At 55.2% G+C, this 15,531-nt stretch overlaps 1 protein-coding gene across 1 annotated transcript in view; it reads right to left on the minus strand.

Annotated features, from left to right (window-relative positions):
* LOC104159346 (microtubule-actin cross-linking factor 1, isoforms 1/2/3/5-like) overlaps nt 1-15,531 on the minus strand; it is a gene marked incomplete at its 5' end in the record, with an annotated part of 35,169 nt that overhangs the window by 749 nt on the left and 18,889 nt on the right. Inside the window, 15 exon segments of the mRNA XM_009697234.1 lie at nt 787-1,104; nt 1,525-1,733; nt 2,067-2,190; nt 2,666-2,842; nt 3,200-3,721; nt 4,156-4,383; nt 4,701-4,934; nt 5,028-5,116; nt 5,119-5,176; nt 6,612-6,845; nt 7,664-7,813; nt 8,116-8,331; nt 8,751-8,900; nt 9,715-9,818; nt 10,236-14,664. Coding sequence (XP_009695536.1) covers nt 787-1,104; nt 1,525-1,733; nt 2,067-2,190; nt 2,666-2,842; nt 3,200-3,721; nt 4,156-4,383; nt 4,701-4,934; nt 5,028-5,116; nt 5,119-5,176; nt 6,612-6,845; nt 7,664-7,813; nt 8,116-8,331; nt 8,751-8,900; nt 9,715-9,818; nt 10,236-14,664 — 7,242 coding nt within the window.

Consider the following 15,531-nt stretch of genomic DNA (forward strand, 5'->3'; position numbering starts at 1 on the left):
CACCCTGGAGCCTCCTCTTCTCCAGGCTGAACAACCCCAACTCTCTCAGCCTGTCTTTATAGGAGGGGTGCTCCAGCCCTGGGATTGTTTTCGTTGCCCTCCTCTGGACCTTCTCCGACAGGTCCATGGCTCTCTCCTGTGCTGAGGGCTCCAGAGCTGGATGCAGTACTCCAGGTGGGGTCTCACCAGCGTGGAGCAGAGGGGCAGAATGACCTTCCCCAGTGCTGGTGTAAGGCCACCCAGTGCATGGGATGGGGGGCCCTAGACCAAGGCAAACCAACCCCCCCTGCAGCACAAGTGTCTGGGTTTATGCATTGCTGAGGCTGTCGGCCAAACCACCCCCCGTGGCAGAGCACTCCTAGGAAGCCAAAGGGAAGAATCCTGCGCGGTGCAGCCGTGACCGGTCACCGGGATCCACGGCATCTCCAAGGGCTTGGTCACATCCTGCGCTGTGCTTACAGACAGCTCTCGGGTGTTTGGCTCTATTAACCCTGTGGAGTCTTTGATTGGTAAAACCTGACTATATTTGGTCTGGCCCCTAAGAGCCTGGCTAGAGATCCCTTCTGAAAACCAGCCTGACTCCAGGGAAATGCCATTCCCCTCTCTCACTGCCGGAAACAGCCTCAGCCGCTCCGGGCCAGCTCACTTCCCCGGGGCCAGCGCAGGTCCTGCGGATCCCGGCAGCCTGGGAGTGAACCCGGGGCTCTGTGCCCAGCAGAACTCACTACAAAACGGCCCTGCCCCAGAAACACCAGGCAGGTGGAGTCTTCTCCCCCTGCATCTCACCTGGATGTGCTGGGAGAAGCGAGCGATGTCCCGATCGGGCTGATTCCCAGATGCCAACATCCGTGCTCTGCTCTCCGTGAACTGCTGTAACTTCTCCGAGAGCTGTTCGTACTGCTCAACCTTGGGGAGGAGGCCCTTCAGCGCGTCCTCCCTCTCCTGCTGCCGCTGGCACAGCCTGCCAAAACGCTCCGTCACCTCTGCCAGCTTGCCCTGCAGGGCTGAGGCCGTGGGGCTGTCGGCCGCCTCCATGAACCGTGTCACCATCTCACGGGTGGCTTCCAGGCAGCTCTTCTGCCTGGCGATGTCCTGCTTCAGCTTCTGCGGTAAGCACACGGAGAAAGGGATGCCATTTTAGGAAGGCTCTTGAGCAAAACTGAACTGGCGGGAAGAGGCTGGGCCGCCCTTGGGAACAGCAGGGCATGTTTTGAGACAACCAGGGTTGGGCAAGAATAGTTTTCTATCCCAGTTTTCCTTTCCTTTCTGATCTCCCCAGCCTGCTCCGCCTCTCCCTAGTGCCTGACATCCAAGCCCTACTTGTTAGCAAAGAAGGAAGGGGAATTTCAACAGGTCTGTGTCCTGGCTTAGAGAAATTAAGCAAAGGTTCTGCTCATATCCCTTCTTAGGGGTTTTTATTTTGCGCTTTCTGAATACGGTAGCTAACCCCCAGCATCTGCCTGCACGGTTCAGGTCCTGCAGACAGGCGTGTTGGAGGCGGGGGAGCTCAGGGACCACCCTTACCGCACTCGTGGCAAGCGAGTCCTGGATGGAGGCGGAGGAGAGCGTGGCTGGCTGCTCTCCCTCCAGGTTCTTCTCGATCTCAGCCACCGACTGGAGCAGGCTCTCCAGGCTCTCCTGGACACTCTGGGACTGGGCGATGGATTTCTGCAGCAGGTCCGAGCGCTCGCCCATCTGCTGGGAGAGGCTCTGGAAGCGACTCACGATGGCATCTGCAGAATTCAGTGCAAAGGAGAATCAGAGGCAAAGAGCTTCTCGCCTGGTGCTCAGAGAGCAGCAAGGACCAGCTTTGGCTCCTGCCAAACCCTCACTGAGGACGAATCCCCGTCCCCAAACTCAGCAGCGAGACAGGGGACCCACCACAAGCGGCCAGCCTGGATCACAGCCCTCCCCACGTGCAAACACAAGCCCTGAAGACGCGGCGCTGTGTGCCTTTGCCGATCTTCCCTCAAAAGCGAGAGACTTCGCCTTTCCTCCCTCCCTCATGCGTTTTCACACTCGCCCCAACCACCCCTGCTAACGCAGGCGGCTGCTTTGCTCTGTACCTGTTGTGTCCTGAATGTGACTGTGGTCCGGGGCCGGTTCCCCTTGGACCTCCAGCAGGGACCGAGCTGCTTTCTGGAGCTTCTCCACCGGCACCTGATGCTCAGCGAGGTCTCCCTGCAGCTGCTGCTTTGACACAAGAGAAGGCAAAAATCAGCAGTGGGTCACACGCAAGAGACCTGCACCCGCGGGGAGCTGAGGGCTCCATTCAAACCCTGCTGAGGGATCCTGTTCACTTAAATGAAGAAAAATAATAACTTAGGTTGGAAGGTCCAACCCCATGCTGCAGCAGGGCTGGATCAGAAGGTCTGGGCTGTCCCAGCACCCAGCCACCCTCACGGGGGAGGAACGACCCCGCCGTGTCCCACTGGGATGTCCCCTGCGGCAGTCCGTGACTCAGCCCCTGGTCCTTGCTCTGAGCACCTCTGGGAAGAGCCTGGCTCCACCTGATCTGCAGAGCCTCCAGGTACCTCTTTGCACTCAACCAGCAAACAAAGCCAAGGGGCCGAGTCTCCTTCCTGCTGCTGACTGCTCAGAGCAGCAGCCAAATTCCCGAACAGGCTCCAACGCTCCCCAAGGAGATCGCCCGAGGACCCCGTACCTTAGCACTGGTGAGCTGCTTTTGCAGAACGGTTGGATCTGAAGAAACCGTCTCCGAGAGCAGCTTCCCAACAGCAGCTTCGCTCTCCTGCAGCCACGTCCCAAGAGACTCCACCACCTCCTGGAACTGCTGGTAGTGATCCAGCAAGGTGTTCAGGTGGGAGCCGAGCTTGGTGCACTGCAGAGGCAAGAAGACGTATAGCAGGAGAATGCACACAAGCACAGAGCAACCTCAGCATCGGGGTAAAACGCACAGAAACCATCGAGAACGAAAAAACAATTTAAAAAACCAATCTTGCCATATGCGTTAAAGGAATTACAGGAGGCGATATGCAGACCAACACCAAGACAGAGGGTGTTACTCTTGCCCAAGCCCTGAAGACGACAATCCTTGTCCTACAACCTACACATGTGCTAGAAGTCCAGCTAGACACTCAAGAGAAACGTCCCTCTGCCATCCCTGCTCGTTCTACGTGCGCAGGAGGAAAACAGCACCCAGGGGTCAACTCCCAGCCTTGCAAAGCCCTTCCCGTACCTTGGAGTGTAGCGCGGTGTATCGCTGCGTCGCATCCTCCAGCTTGCTCTTGACCACGCTCCCGGACATCAGCGACTGGGACCCTGCATCCCCAGCAGCTCCCTCCACATCCAGCACCTTCTGCCCCGACATGGTAACAAACCGCAGGTCACCTTTGTGGGAGATCACATCTTCTGAGAAGCTCCCCTGCCGCAGGAGCAGCTGCCGGAGGGCCGCAGGGTCGCTGTCCCCCTTGTACATCCCCTCCAGATCCTGCTCCGCTTGCTTCAGCCAAGCCTCAAACTCCCCATGATCCTGCAAGAACTTCTGCAGCTCGTCCCGCAGCACTTGCACTTGCTTCAGCCGCGTTTCCGACTGCGAGAGGGAAGCCGCGTACTGGTCCTTCAGCTCTGCCAGCCGGCCCTGGAGCCGGTCCCGCTCCTCCCCAGCCAGGTTGTGGCCACGCTTGTCCAGGAAAGCCTGTGCCGACTGCGTGGCCAGGATGACGTCTTGCTGCTGGGACAGCAGCTCCTGGTGCTGGGCCTGAAAGATGCCGACGAGGAAAGGTGATGCTTGTGACCGATGGTCTCTGCCCACCGGTACCCGGTGGGTGCAGGGAGGCCACGCGTGTGCCTGAGCCTCCGCACCCTCCCACGGCACTGGCGAGGTGGGGGAACCCCCCATGGCTGGGATAAGGCAGGTGCTCTGCCAGCAGGAGGGTCATCCCTGCTCTGACCATGACAGGCACCTTCTCGTTACCCTGATTACACCGTGCCGTGGCACCCACCCACCAACACAGAGCCCACGCCCTCCAGGAAGCCTTCCCAAGTCTCCCATATGGAAAATCCCCTTGAACGCGTGTTTCGGTGGCCAGCCCCATCGAACACCCCGTCCTGCTCCCAGCTGCATCAGCAGCCGGAGACAGGGTCAGTGCATCGGGCAGAAAGCTTTGAGAGGGTCGAGGGGTTGGTCCTGACCTTCAGCCTCTCGTACTGCTCATCCAGGCTCCCGGCAGCGCTGTCTGCTCCCACGACGTGGCCGTCGGGGACGTCTCGAGTGCCTGTCCCTGCTCGCACCCCTGGCATTTGCTTGATGGGGTGCGGTCTGTACTCCAGGAGCCCTCCCTTCTGCTCCAGGGATGCCACCCAGTTCAACAGGGAATCGATCTTATTGCTGTTCTCCTCCAGCTCTTTGGCAGCTTTCACCTGAAAGCACAAAGGCTCTGGGTAAGAATGACCCGTTTTGTGCACGTTCGGCAAACTTCTGTGTGGAGGAGGGAGACAAAAATCAACAGAACAAAAATCCCGAATAGTTTTCCAGCCCCAGCAAACACCCGAGACACTCACAGACCCCCAAAACACTTCGTGGTTCTCTGGCAGGGACAGATAGGAAGAAACAGCAAATTGCTTTACGCCGCATCACCCCGATGACTGCCAGGACCCCCAACGAATCTGATTACACCGACTGGACCTCACTGTCCACCTCAAGCAGAGCCCAGGGGTTACAGCTCTTTGCCCGTTACCTTTTCAGTCTCCTGCTGCACTGCGGCAGTCACAGCGCTCTCCAGCTCCTTCTGGGCCATCTCTGTTCTCTCCTGCAGGGACTGGTACTGCTCCTTGGCACGCTGGAGCTTCTCCTGCAGTGTTGCCAGCTCCCCAGGCTCCATCTTTGCCTTGTTCTCCTCCAAAAACTCCTCTGTGCTTTTCAGGACACTGGCGAAGGAGGCAGCTCGGGTGTGCATGTTCCTCTGCAGCTCCTAGGCGGACGATGCCGTAAGGCTCCATGCCCTTCCAAGGCAGCGCCGAGCCTCTCCGACTTCAGACCCCCCTTTTTTTGTTAAAGCACTGACCTTAACATCACTTTGCCTCTGCTGCAAGACGGACAGGTCCCCTTCGCTGGCTGCTCTCTGCTGCTCGGCCAGCCTGTCCTCTGCCTCGCAGCAAAAAATTTCAGCTCGGCCAGGCTCTGTGCCCGGGCTGCCTGCTGCTCCTGCAGCGTCTGTGGGCGAGGGAAGGGGAGAGGGGAGAGTTAGAACCGGTGCTGCACCTCCGGTCACACACATCGCTGAAAGGCAAGGCGAGAGGTTACAGCTGGAGCATCTCCCTGAAGATGAGGATGCAGCACAGAAAACGGCTTTTGCAGCTCTCCACGGGCTCCCTCTCCCTCTCAGGCTGCAGGAACGGGGCTGAGGTGCTGAGTCCCCGCCGAGCAGGAGCTGCTCACTGCACGTCTGCCACCATCCCAGCAGGTTTCTCTCCATCGGCTCTTTGAGAAGCCCACTGAGCTCCAAGGTGGAGCTACGCCCCAGGCCACGCACCCCTCTCCCGGCAGAGCTCAACTGGGAGTTTCTGTGCCTTTATCACTCAACCTTACAAACGATAAAACTGCAGCAGAAACTCATCTGATGAGAGGTAACAACCACGCGAGGGCAGGTAGCACCACTGTGGAGCCCCAAACCACCTGCGCAGGCTGGTGTTCTGGTCCTGGGGTTGGAGAGGGAGCCCAGGAGGGAGCAAGCGTTTCTGTAGCCGACCCAGCTCCTCCGTCCTGCTGCCAGAGCACAGTACAGAAGCGCCTGTTTGAGCAATTGAGCATGATGTGACCCGAGAGTCCCTGCAACGTTTCCGTTCCCCTTTCCCCGGGGAGATAAAGGCTTTTTGAGTTTCACTGGGCACTTCAGCAAGGTGATGTACAAACTCGTGCAAAACACTGTGCTTGTTTCTCCCAGTCATAAGATAAACAACAGAAGCGAATTGAAAGAGCCTTCTTAAGAGCTCTTCAGCTGCAAAGCGAGTTCTTCCTGGGTTAGGATGGGCGCACACTCAATCTGAAAAAGCAAAGCAAACTGGTTAATATACAGACACACACACTCCAGAGAGGACAGGCAAGAGTTACAGAGAGCACTTGTTAATAAAAACCACATGAATCCTGTCTCGAATAAGAGGCTCCATGCACTGACGGGTGCTGCAGCAACGCAGCAGAGACCCGAGGACTTGCTCTCGGAGCTGCCTGGCTAAGCATCAGCTGTTCCTCTGGGACAGCAATGCTGACTTGTGCAGTGGAAATCAGACATTAAAACTGCCAGGTCTCCGCGGTGGTCCCCCTGCACAGGGACTTTCTGGTGGGGTTACAGAGACCAGGGTTTGTTCCACCCAGCCCAAAGCAACTGGATGTCCAGCAGAGGACTGCCCGGCTGCGCTACCCAGGCCTCGGCAGGGCTCCGTCTTTTGGGAGGAAAGCGACTTTCCGCCTGGGAGTTACGTGGTAGCAAGAAGAAAGACTTTAGAGGAAGCTCATGATGTGCAATGAGAAGTCGTAAACTGTGAGTGGCATGCAGGTGAAATCCCAAATACGAGGTGTCTCAGCACATGTTCTTGTGGCCGGGAAGCGCTTCAGCCAGCAAACTGCAGCCAGGAAGCAGATGTCTCACAACCTTCACCTGATCCGTCCGCTCCACTTGCTGGAGACAGACCCGCAGGACCTCCGCCCGTGCCGTCACACGCTCCGACAGGTCCTGGAAAGCCTTCTGCAGCTCATGGAGCATCCGCAGCAGCCGCCGGCTCTGCTGAGGGGTTAAGTCCTGGGCGTGCTCTGAGATAAGGAACTGGATGTCGAAGGCAGTGGCGTCGAGCTGAGACTTGGTGTCAGCGAGGGGCTCTTTCAGCTCCTGAAGGAGAGAGAAAAGATTTGTCAGGCAAAATGACTCCGCTGCCGGTGCTTTCCTGCACTGCCAGCTTCCGATGGGACACGCCGACAGGCAGCAGCGTGCACCCGAAGTGCTCTGTCAGCAGAACAATATATTCCAGAAACCCCAAATGCTCCCAAAAGCATCATCAAGGTGACAGCATCTCCCCACAGCAATCTTCCAATGCTCCTCTGCACCGGGCCTCCAGCACCTCGCCAAGAGGCTGCTTGGACCACGCGTGTAGGGCTGCCCTTGGGTCTGAGCAGGACCCAGACCTGGAGCTGCCAGCAGCCCCCTCCACCCCGCGGTGACTCCGTGTGCCACCACCGGCTCTCAAAGCCTTCCATCCCCTGACTTCAATGCCAAGGTGCTACCAGCAAACAGGAGATGCTGAGCTGACCAAACCTTGAGAGCTAACGCCAGAAGATGAATAAATGTGGAAGGGAGCCTGGGCTCCTCGTACAGACGATGGAGATCAGGGCAGGAGTGATGGAGGGGGTGTCCCCATGGGGGAAGGAGCTCTCTCTCCTCAACAGCCTGACGGGAATCCCTCCTGATCACTCAGCCCCCACCACACACCTGCATTTGAGCATGTTCCCCAAAAAGCCAAAGCAAATCACTCGTGTATTGTAGAAACACACGACTTTGGAGCAAATACAGTATCGTTGCTCCTCCTGCAACACAGGATAAGGGCAAACCCTTGGTAGGGTCCAGGAGGGAAGCGGGATTAAAAGCTTCTCCTCCACGCAGAGGACAGCAACTTCATCGGCCAGAAGGATTAGGGGCATTGCCATGGTTACCTTGTAGTGCTGCAGGCAGCGACTCAAGCTGTCCGCATCAGTCGCGTGGCGGTAATCGCTGCTGTCCAGCGACTCTGCGGTACCAGAGACCCAGCTCAGCAGCTCCTGGAGTTTGCCCTGGAGAGTCTCATGATGTGCCAGAATTTTAGCCTTAAAATCAGAAATGTATCATTTAAAGAAGGAGCGGAGTGCTCCAGAGAAGGAGTGTTGGGATGCTCGGGGGGTAGCAGGCAGCGGGGACGGTCGCCAGCTCTACCTTTTCGGTTTCTGCCGCCCCGCGAAGGTTTTGCAGCCGGGACTCCAGGACATCACTCGCAGAGCTCAGAGACTTCTGGAGGTTCTTGGCATCCAATCAGAAACGTATCATTTAAAGAAGGAGTGGAGTGCTCCAGAGAAGGAGCGTTGGGATGCTCGGGGGGGTAGCAGGCAGCGGGGACAGTCGCCAGCTCTACCTTTTCAGTTTCTGCCGCCCCGCGAAGGTTTTGCAGCCGGGACTCCAGGACATCACTCGCAGAGCTCAGAGACTTCTGGAGGTTCTTGGCATCCTTCTCCAAAGCCTTCAGTAATTGCTCAGGGACTTCTTCAGGGGGGTTGGCCACGATCCACTTCACGGCGTCCAACTCCTGATTCACTGGGAAGCTCAGCTCCTGCAGCTCAGCGCCCAGGGCCTGAGGCAAGACAGCATCGTTATGTCTAAGATACGGTGACTTCATCTTCCCACTGCCAAAACTAAGCAAAGACTTTGGAGACCCAGCTCCGAACACCGCATCTATCTGCTAGAAAGATTAATCACCGTCCTCCAGCCCCGCTCAGCTGCCAGCACTCGCCTGTCCTTCTCCAGGCTGTAAAATTCTTCTCACCAAGCTTAGGTTATTGTCTGAGCAGGGAGGAGAAGGTGAGCCAGAGGCAGTGCCAGCGCGGGGAGGGATGGGGTTTGCACAGAACCGCCTGTTAAACCTGAGACTAACCTCCCCGGCTGGCTCCCAGCAGCAGGCAGGAGGTGCAAGGGCTGTGCACGAAGCTGGGGAGAGGAGGGACGAGCTCGGTCCTGCCTAACTCCGGCCAAGCCTGGCCCAGCCTCGCTCACCTCCGCCTGCTCCAGCAGGTTGTGCAGGGCTCCCAAATTCTGCTCCGCCGGCTGCACCCGTTTGATTCTCATCTCGATATCTCGGAGCATGGAGAGATACGATATCAGCTTCTCATCATGTTCCAGACACATCTTCTTGCTGAACATGATCTACAGAACCAAACAGTAAAACAAAACCTCAAATTTAGACAGAAAAGAAAACAAAGGATTACATGTTATTCTTTTTTTTCAAAGAAGAAATCTGTTAACAACATTCCATTTCATGGACTTTCCACTCGCTAGCCTTATCTCCAAGATTTACTACAGGGAAAATAAAACACATGGCTCTTTTTCCGATGTAAGCTTGTAAATGGCAAGAGATCTCTGGTGTTACAGTAAAAGTGCCAAAAAAGGAGTCCTACTTATTAGTCATTTATAAGTAATGCTCTGGCAAAAAGAAGCCACAACCAAGCCTTGAGTGTTTTCAGTCGTACATCACTGGGTCCTTTGCCAAATCCATCGCAGCTGATACTGCAACACCAAGCTCTCACATCCCCTCCTCGTGTTCTGGCTGTCCTCTGCGCTGAGGACCTCGGACAGATTTAACATCAAACACACACACAGAGCTCATAGAAAAAAAATGTCAAAACAGCAGAAAGCATCAGTTTACCTGGGCTGGTCTCGTGGATTCCCGCGAGGTTTCCAGCAGCTCCCCCTCCACTATCACAGGTAAGAGCGAGCCCCGATCGCCAGGACCCGGCTGCCTGGTCCTCTCCTGGGGTGATTCTCCTTGGGCTTTTGGGGGAAGAGGGGCACCTCCTTGGCCTGTGCTGATCTCCGCTGTTTGCTCTTGCCGTTTCTCTTCTCCAGGCTCAAGGACCGCAGAGGTTTCCTGAACTTCTCTGGGCTCCTCTCTGATAATTAATTCATCCGGCAGTTCGTCTGCTGCAGGGGCTGCACGGGACACATCACCGGGGGTTCCCACCTTGGTGCCTTCCTGGGCCATCCTCTCCTCCAGGCTCAACGCTACCGAGGAATCATGACCATTTCTGACCCCACCTTTCACCACCTCTCCAGCTTCCCCTCGTCCTGGGGGGACAGGGAACACCTGACCCCCTCTGAGGTTTTCTTTCTCTTTCTCAGAAAACATTTTCTTTTCTTTTTCATCCCTGCTGCTCCCCCCGTGCCTGGCTGTGTCTCTCACCAACGCAGCGGTAATCTTGGTGGGGGTTTCATGTTTTGGTTCTGCTGTGCTTGAGACAAAGTCCTCCTCCTCCTCCTCCTTCTTCTTCTTCCCTGGAACTTCTTTGGAAATCAGAAAAGGAAGGGACTGCTTTTCTGCAGAAGATTTCTCCAGCTGAGTGCCATCTCCTGGGGTACCGGTCTGCTTTGCTTTCTTTTTCTTGCTTTTCTGTTTCGGGGCAGGTTTTAGCTCAGTTTCACCTGTTTTTTCCTGATCTTCAGCACTCAATCTTTCTCCTTCACCGCGTTTGACAGCTCCTTTACCTGCAAGCTCCTCTCCTGCAGGCTTCACAGGGACGTCAATCTCGGGGGGTTCTCCCGACTCTGTAGGACCCATCTCCCCCTCCCCTCGACCCACGCTAACAGATTCCCTCGGGGCTGCCGGCGTTACCCGGTCCAGGCTGCCCGCTCGCTCTCCACGCTCAGAAGCCACCACTGCATCTTCTTCACCTGCCACAACTCCCTCCGCACTTGCACGCCCCCTCCTCCTCCTCTCCTCACCGCGAAGCACCTCTGTCTCCCAGAACGACTGCTCTTCCTCCAAGCCCAATCCCTCTACTTTCTCTGTCCCTCCGTCGTCTTCTTCTCTCCCCCTTTCCTTCCCCCAAGCTGCTCCCACCTGGGAGCTGCTTTTCGCATCCCCTTTTTCCAGAGCCCTTACCACCACCGTCTCGTCAGGGCGAGATGCTGCACCGAACACTGAGGGGGATCCTGGAGTCGGTTCAGCCTTGGCGTGGGGGTGATGTGTCACACCACGCCCTGAAGTTTCTGGAGGTTTGGATTTCCCTTCCCTCAGTGTCACTGGGGTTTTCTTGGTGGCAGCGGCCGCACCTCCGGCTGTGTCGTAGCTCGCCGCTTCAGATTCAGCTTTGTGCTCAGCACCATCAGACTTCTTGGCAGCACGGGTAGAGAGGACAACATCCTCTTCTTTTGGAGACATTTTTTCCTGGAAAAGGTGGGGTTTATCTGCTCTGCAGACCTCAGAACCGTGTTCCCCGTCGGCTATTTGTGCATCCTGAAGACTGGCAGCTAATTTTTGACTAATCAGTTCTTTTTTAACAGCTTCCTTTAAAGTCAATCTTTTCCCACTGCTAGCATCGACAATTCCCCCAGTCCTCATCTGGTTGGTGGCGATGAGTTTGGCCATCTCCTCATCCAGCAGCCCTCGCTCCAGGGCAGCCCTCAGGGAGAGCCTCTCGCTGACCGTCCCCTCCACGACCCCCCCGCTGTCGGCCTGAGCCTGCAGCAACCGCAGGGTGGGCAGAGGGTCCACCTTCCCCAGCCTCACCGCCTCGGCACACGTCAGCTTGGTCCCCGTCACCTCATCCTTGATGGCTCTGAAGGGATGGACCGCCAGATACCTCTGGCCAGATTCAACGTCAATTTTACACTTCTTTATGAACTCCGAGTAGGGAACGATCATGCAGGTCTCGGGATCTACAATTCCTTCTTTCATCTCTGAAGATGACAGGACCTTCTCCATAACCTGCTCAGGCAGCAAGCCCTCCTTTACCGCTTGACAGAGAGCCACTCTCTGGCCAGAAGCAGGATCAAAAATGCTTCCACTCCCAGCCTGGATCTCTTGCACTTCCCTCTGGAAGTCCGGACTAACGAGCCCTAACGACACCGCCTGGGGCAAGGACAGTTTCTCCTTTGTAACTGGATGAACGTAGTCCTGCAGGCACACGCTTTCAGCTTTCGTGAGTTCGTTACATAGATCTTGATCAATCAAACCATGTCTCATTGCGTTGTTTACCGAAAGCCTCATTCCAGACACGTGATGGATGATCCCTCCATCAGCAATCTGCTTTGTCAAGAGCTGAAAAGCTTTTTCCTTTTTCAGGAGCCCTTTTTCAACAGACTGCGCAACAGTCAAAGGCTGCTTCGTTTCGGGATCCACAATTCCACTGGTCTCAGCCTGTAAGCTGACGAGCTTCTGCCTGGTCACCTCATCAGTGCCTTTCCCTTTGCAAGCCTTCTCCAGCTTGATCAGCTCTTTCTGACTTGTTGGCTCTATGAGGCCCAGATTTGAAGCCAAAGTGACCGATATTTTTTTGCCACGTTTCAAGTCAACAATCCCCCCAGTAACCACTTGCCCTTCCAAGATCCTCATTGCCGTTTCTTTGTCCAGAAGGCCAACGGCAGCCGCATCCTTGACAGAGTAGACAAAGTTATTGCCTGGGTCAAGAACGCCACTTATCGCTTTGTCAGAGGCGAGTACCTTCTGGAGAAGCTTCTCATCCATCAGACCTTCTTCAATGACATCCTCAGTGGTCAGCGATTCACACGTGTGAGAGTCAAAGAAGCCACTGAACATCCTCATCTTCTCCATCAGTTTCACTGCTGTGTGGCCGGGCACCACTCCACGGCCAACGGCTTCATTTAGAAGAAGAGTCTTGCCTGTCTGCTCATGGATTATGCCACCGCTTCGGAGCTGCCTTAAGAGCACTTCCAAAGTGTCCTCTGCTTCCCGCTCCGCAGGGGCTGGCAGGGATGTTTCAACAACATCCTCATCACCTAGTACTTCTTTCCCCTCTCCTTCTTCCACTTCCAACACACTTGCCACGTTTTCGCTTTGCCTCTCTCTCTGCTCTGCCTCTCCAGCTTGAGGCAGCACCATCTCCTCTCCTCCCAGCACGGCACTCTCAATTGTTTCCTCATTTAGCAAATAAATCTCTCTAACACCTTCGGCCTCTACTTCAGGTTCCTCCACACCCTGAGACCTCTCTGCCATGATTTCCAGTCTTTCTCTACTTTCCGAAACATCCATCGATATGCAGATTTCACTTTTCACAACTGCCCCGCTTTCCAATGCCCTCTTCTGATCTTTGACACTTTCCACTCCATCTTCTGTAGTAGGCTTGGAGCCGTCTTCTGCCTCAATCATCATTTCCTCTGTTTCTCTGAATCCACTACCAAGGTCACCAGGACCTCCTGGCATCGATAACTTTACCTGACGTTTGTCCTTGCTTGTAGAAGTTACTTGCTCTCTTCCAAACTCAGCATCAGTCTCACTCTTGACGGCAGCCTGTTCGGTATAAACCCTGCTTGTAGAGAAGCGAGAGCAGATATCTTCTGCATCCTCTAACAGGAGGCTTTCAGGTCCCATCACCACCTCCCCATTCTCCAAAGCAGTTCTGGGTGGCAGGACCTTTCCACTTTGTTCTTTTGAAGGAACAAACTGAAACTCAAGCTGCTGCAAAGCCAAACCATTGCACGGCTCGCTTTCAAGAGCTGCATTTGCCTTCGTCTCCTCGAAGCCTTCACTGCCTTCCAATGTGTGTGCACAGGATCCATTTTCTTGGCTTTGGATAAGGGCTTTAGTGAGATTGTTCAACTCTCCGTCCACTAAGAGCAGCTTCTGGCCATCACGGACGTTGATGTAGCTGTGGGTCATCAAGTGGAACATCAGCCTTTCATCGTCGCTCCTTAGCAGAGGGTCACTTCGCTCTTTGGGACCTGTGGGACTCCTTCCAGAAGAGCTTTGGCCATGCCTGCTTCTGCTTGGAGAGCCAGCAAGCTGCATGCTGGCCATGACATCAGGTATGACTGTTGATTTCAGCTTCTTCGCCACATCTCTCTCCAAGATGCCATGTTCAACTGCCTTCTTCCAGGACAAAACCTCAGTGGTTTCTGGTATAAAGACCGCCTTAATGAGTTGCCTTTTGCTGAGAATCTTGTAAACCAGCTCTGTAGATAGGATTCCTTGCTCTAAAGCATCTGCAACTGGGACAATCTCCCCTGTCTCTGGCCACAGGAGCCCCATGAAGGACCACAGGGATTCCAGGACCACCAATGCAATCCTTGGTGCTACTAACTCCTTCCTTACAGCTTCATCAATTGTCAGCCTCTCTCCCGTGACGGTATCAATGATGCCACCCGTCTGAAGCTGCCGGATAAGAAGGGTGCATGCCAAATCCTGGTCAATTAAATTATGTCTCACGGCCTCATCAACAGTCAGCCTGTGCCCTGTCCTAGGGTCAACAATGCCACCAGCAAAGAGGTGGGCTTCCAGCAACCTGACCGTTACCTCCCTGTCTATCAGCCCTTCCTGGACTGCACGGAAGATGCTGACTTTTCTGCCCGATTTCAAGCTCACCATCCCACCCGCCAGCTGCTTGACTGGGAGCAGCCTCAGTCCAGTCTCTTGGTGGACGATGCATCGGTGCATGAGCTCGGATAGACTGATTTTTTCAGCAGTGTTGGGGTCAATCAAATCCTTGCCACCCTCCAGGTGAGATACAAGTCTGGAATAAAGCTGGGGGGTAAGGAGTCTTTCCTGCACCGCTGTCTCCATGCTGATTCTGCCCCGACGGACTTTAAAGCCCCCAGTGACGAGCTCAGCTTCAAGAATCTTTAGCCCAACGCTCTCACTGATCCTCCCCTCTTCTATCGCAGCAACAACAGGTAGGAGCTGCCTCCCTTCACGTCTGACTTCTTCCACCCGGTGGAGAGCATCCTTCAATTCCTGCAGCACCTGGAACGTCCTGAGATCGATGATGTTTCTTGCCAGACCTTTCTCCAAGGAGAGTTTCTCACTGGTCTCTGGAACAACTAAGTCAGATGTGATAACCTGGGCCTCCAAGAGGACGAGGCCAGTGTCCTGATCTATAAGACCTCTCTGCATGGCACCAAAGACAGGGAATATTTCTACCGTGCCAAGATCGATCACTCCTGCCACTGCTTCGCTGCCCTAGAACAGAAAGAGAAGGAAAATAATTAAATCAAAATCGAGCATTTCCAGCACTCAGATTGCAAGAGTTCCAGGGAGGTCTCAGTTTCAAAAAAAAAAAAAAGTTTAAAACCCCTAAACAGGCTAGAGAGTGAGTCCCAAAGTGTTTGAAATGCAACTCCAAAGGCATCACAGCACGCAAATTGCTGCATTTGCCAGCTTGCAGGTTGCCAGCAAGTTTTAATGCCCATCTAGTCCATCACCCAGGGCAGCACCGAGATGCTTCCAACATCCACCACCAGTAACGCAGCAAAGCGGCAAGCAGCAAAACCCAGAAGTGCTCCTAATGCTCCACAGAGAAACAGAGGGAAGACCACCAACAAGCACACCAAAGCCATTCCAAACTCCGGTTTTAAAAAGTACGGACAACACAAATCCCACTGTCTACTCATAGAGGAGGACAAAACCACCGACGATGCCCACTTCAGGGTACCTAGGAATCTCTCCCAGCGCAGCCTCCACATGGACTCCTGCCACGCTTTAAACCCTGCACTGCCCAAGCAGATCTCAAGTGCCAGGACGGCGGGGGAACACCGCAGACCCCGTCCCACGGAGCAGCTCCCCAGCCCCACAGACCGGCCATGCACGGGGGCAGGAGGGCACCATGCAGGGCAGCTCCCCGAGCACGACCACCGGCACCCGCCCGGCACCTGGCAGTAGCCACGCTCTTCAGAGGGGGCAAGGGGAGAAACGTTGAGAAGCTGGAGGTCCCAGCATGGAAACAGCGACAGACTGGGAACAGACCATTGACTCTGGTGTTCCTGGAGGGGCTTTTCTCTTCTTGCTGGTACCCCCACAGGGAAGGAAATCATTAAGATGATGGAGAGA

The sequence above is a fragment of the Cariama cristata genome, unplaced genomic scaffold (genome assembly GCF_000690535.1).
Source record: "Cariama cristata isolate BGI_N322 unplaced genomic scaffold, ASM69053v1 scaffold15210, whole genome shotgun sequence".
Taxonomy (NCBI): domain Eukaryota; kingdom Metazoa; phylum Chordata; class Aves; order Cariamiformes; family Cariamidae; genus Cariama; species Cariama cristata.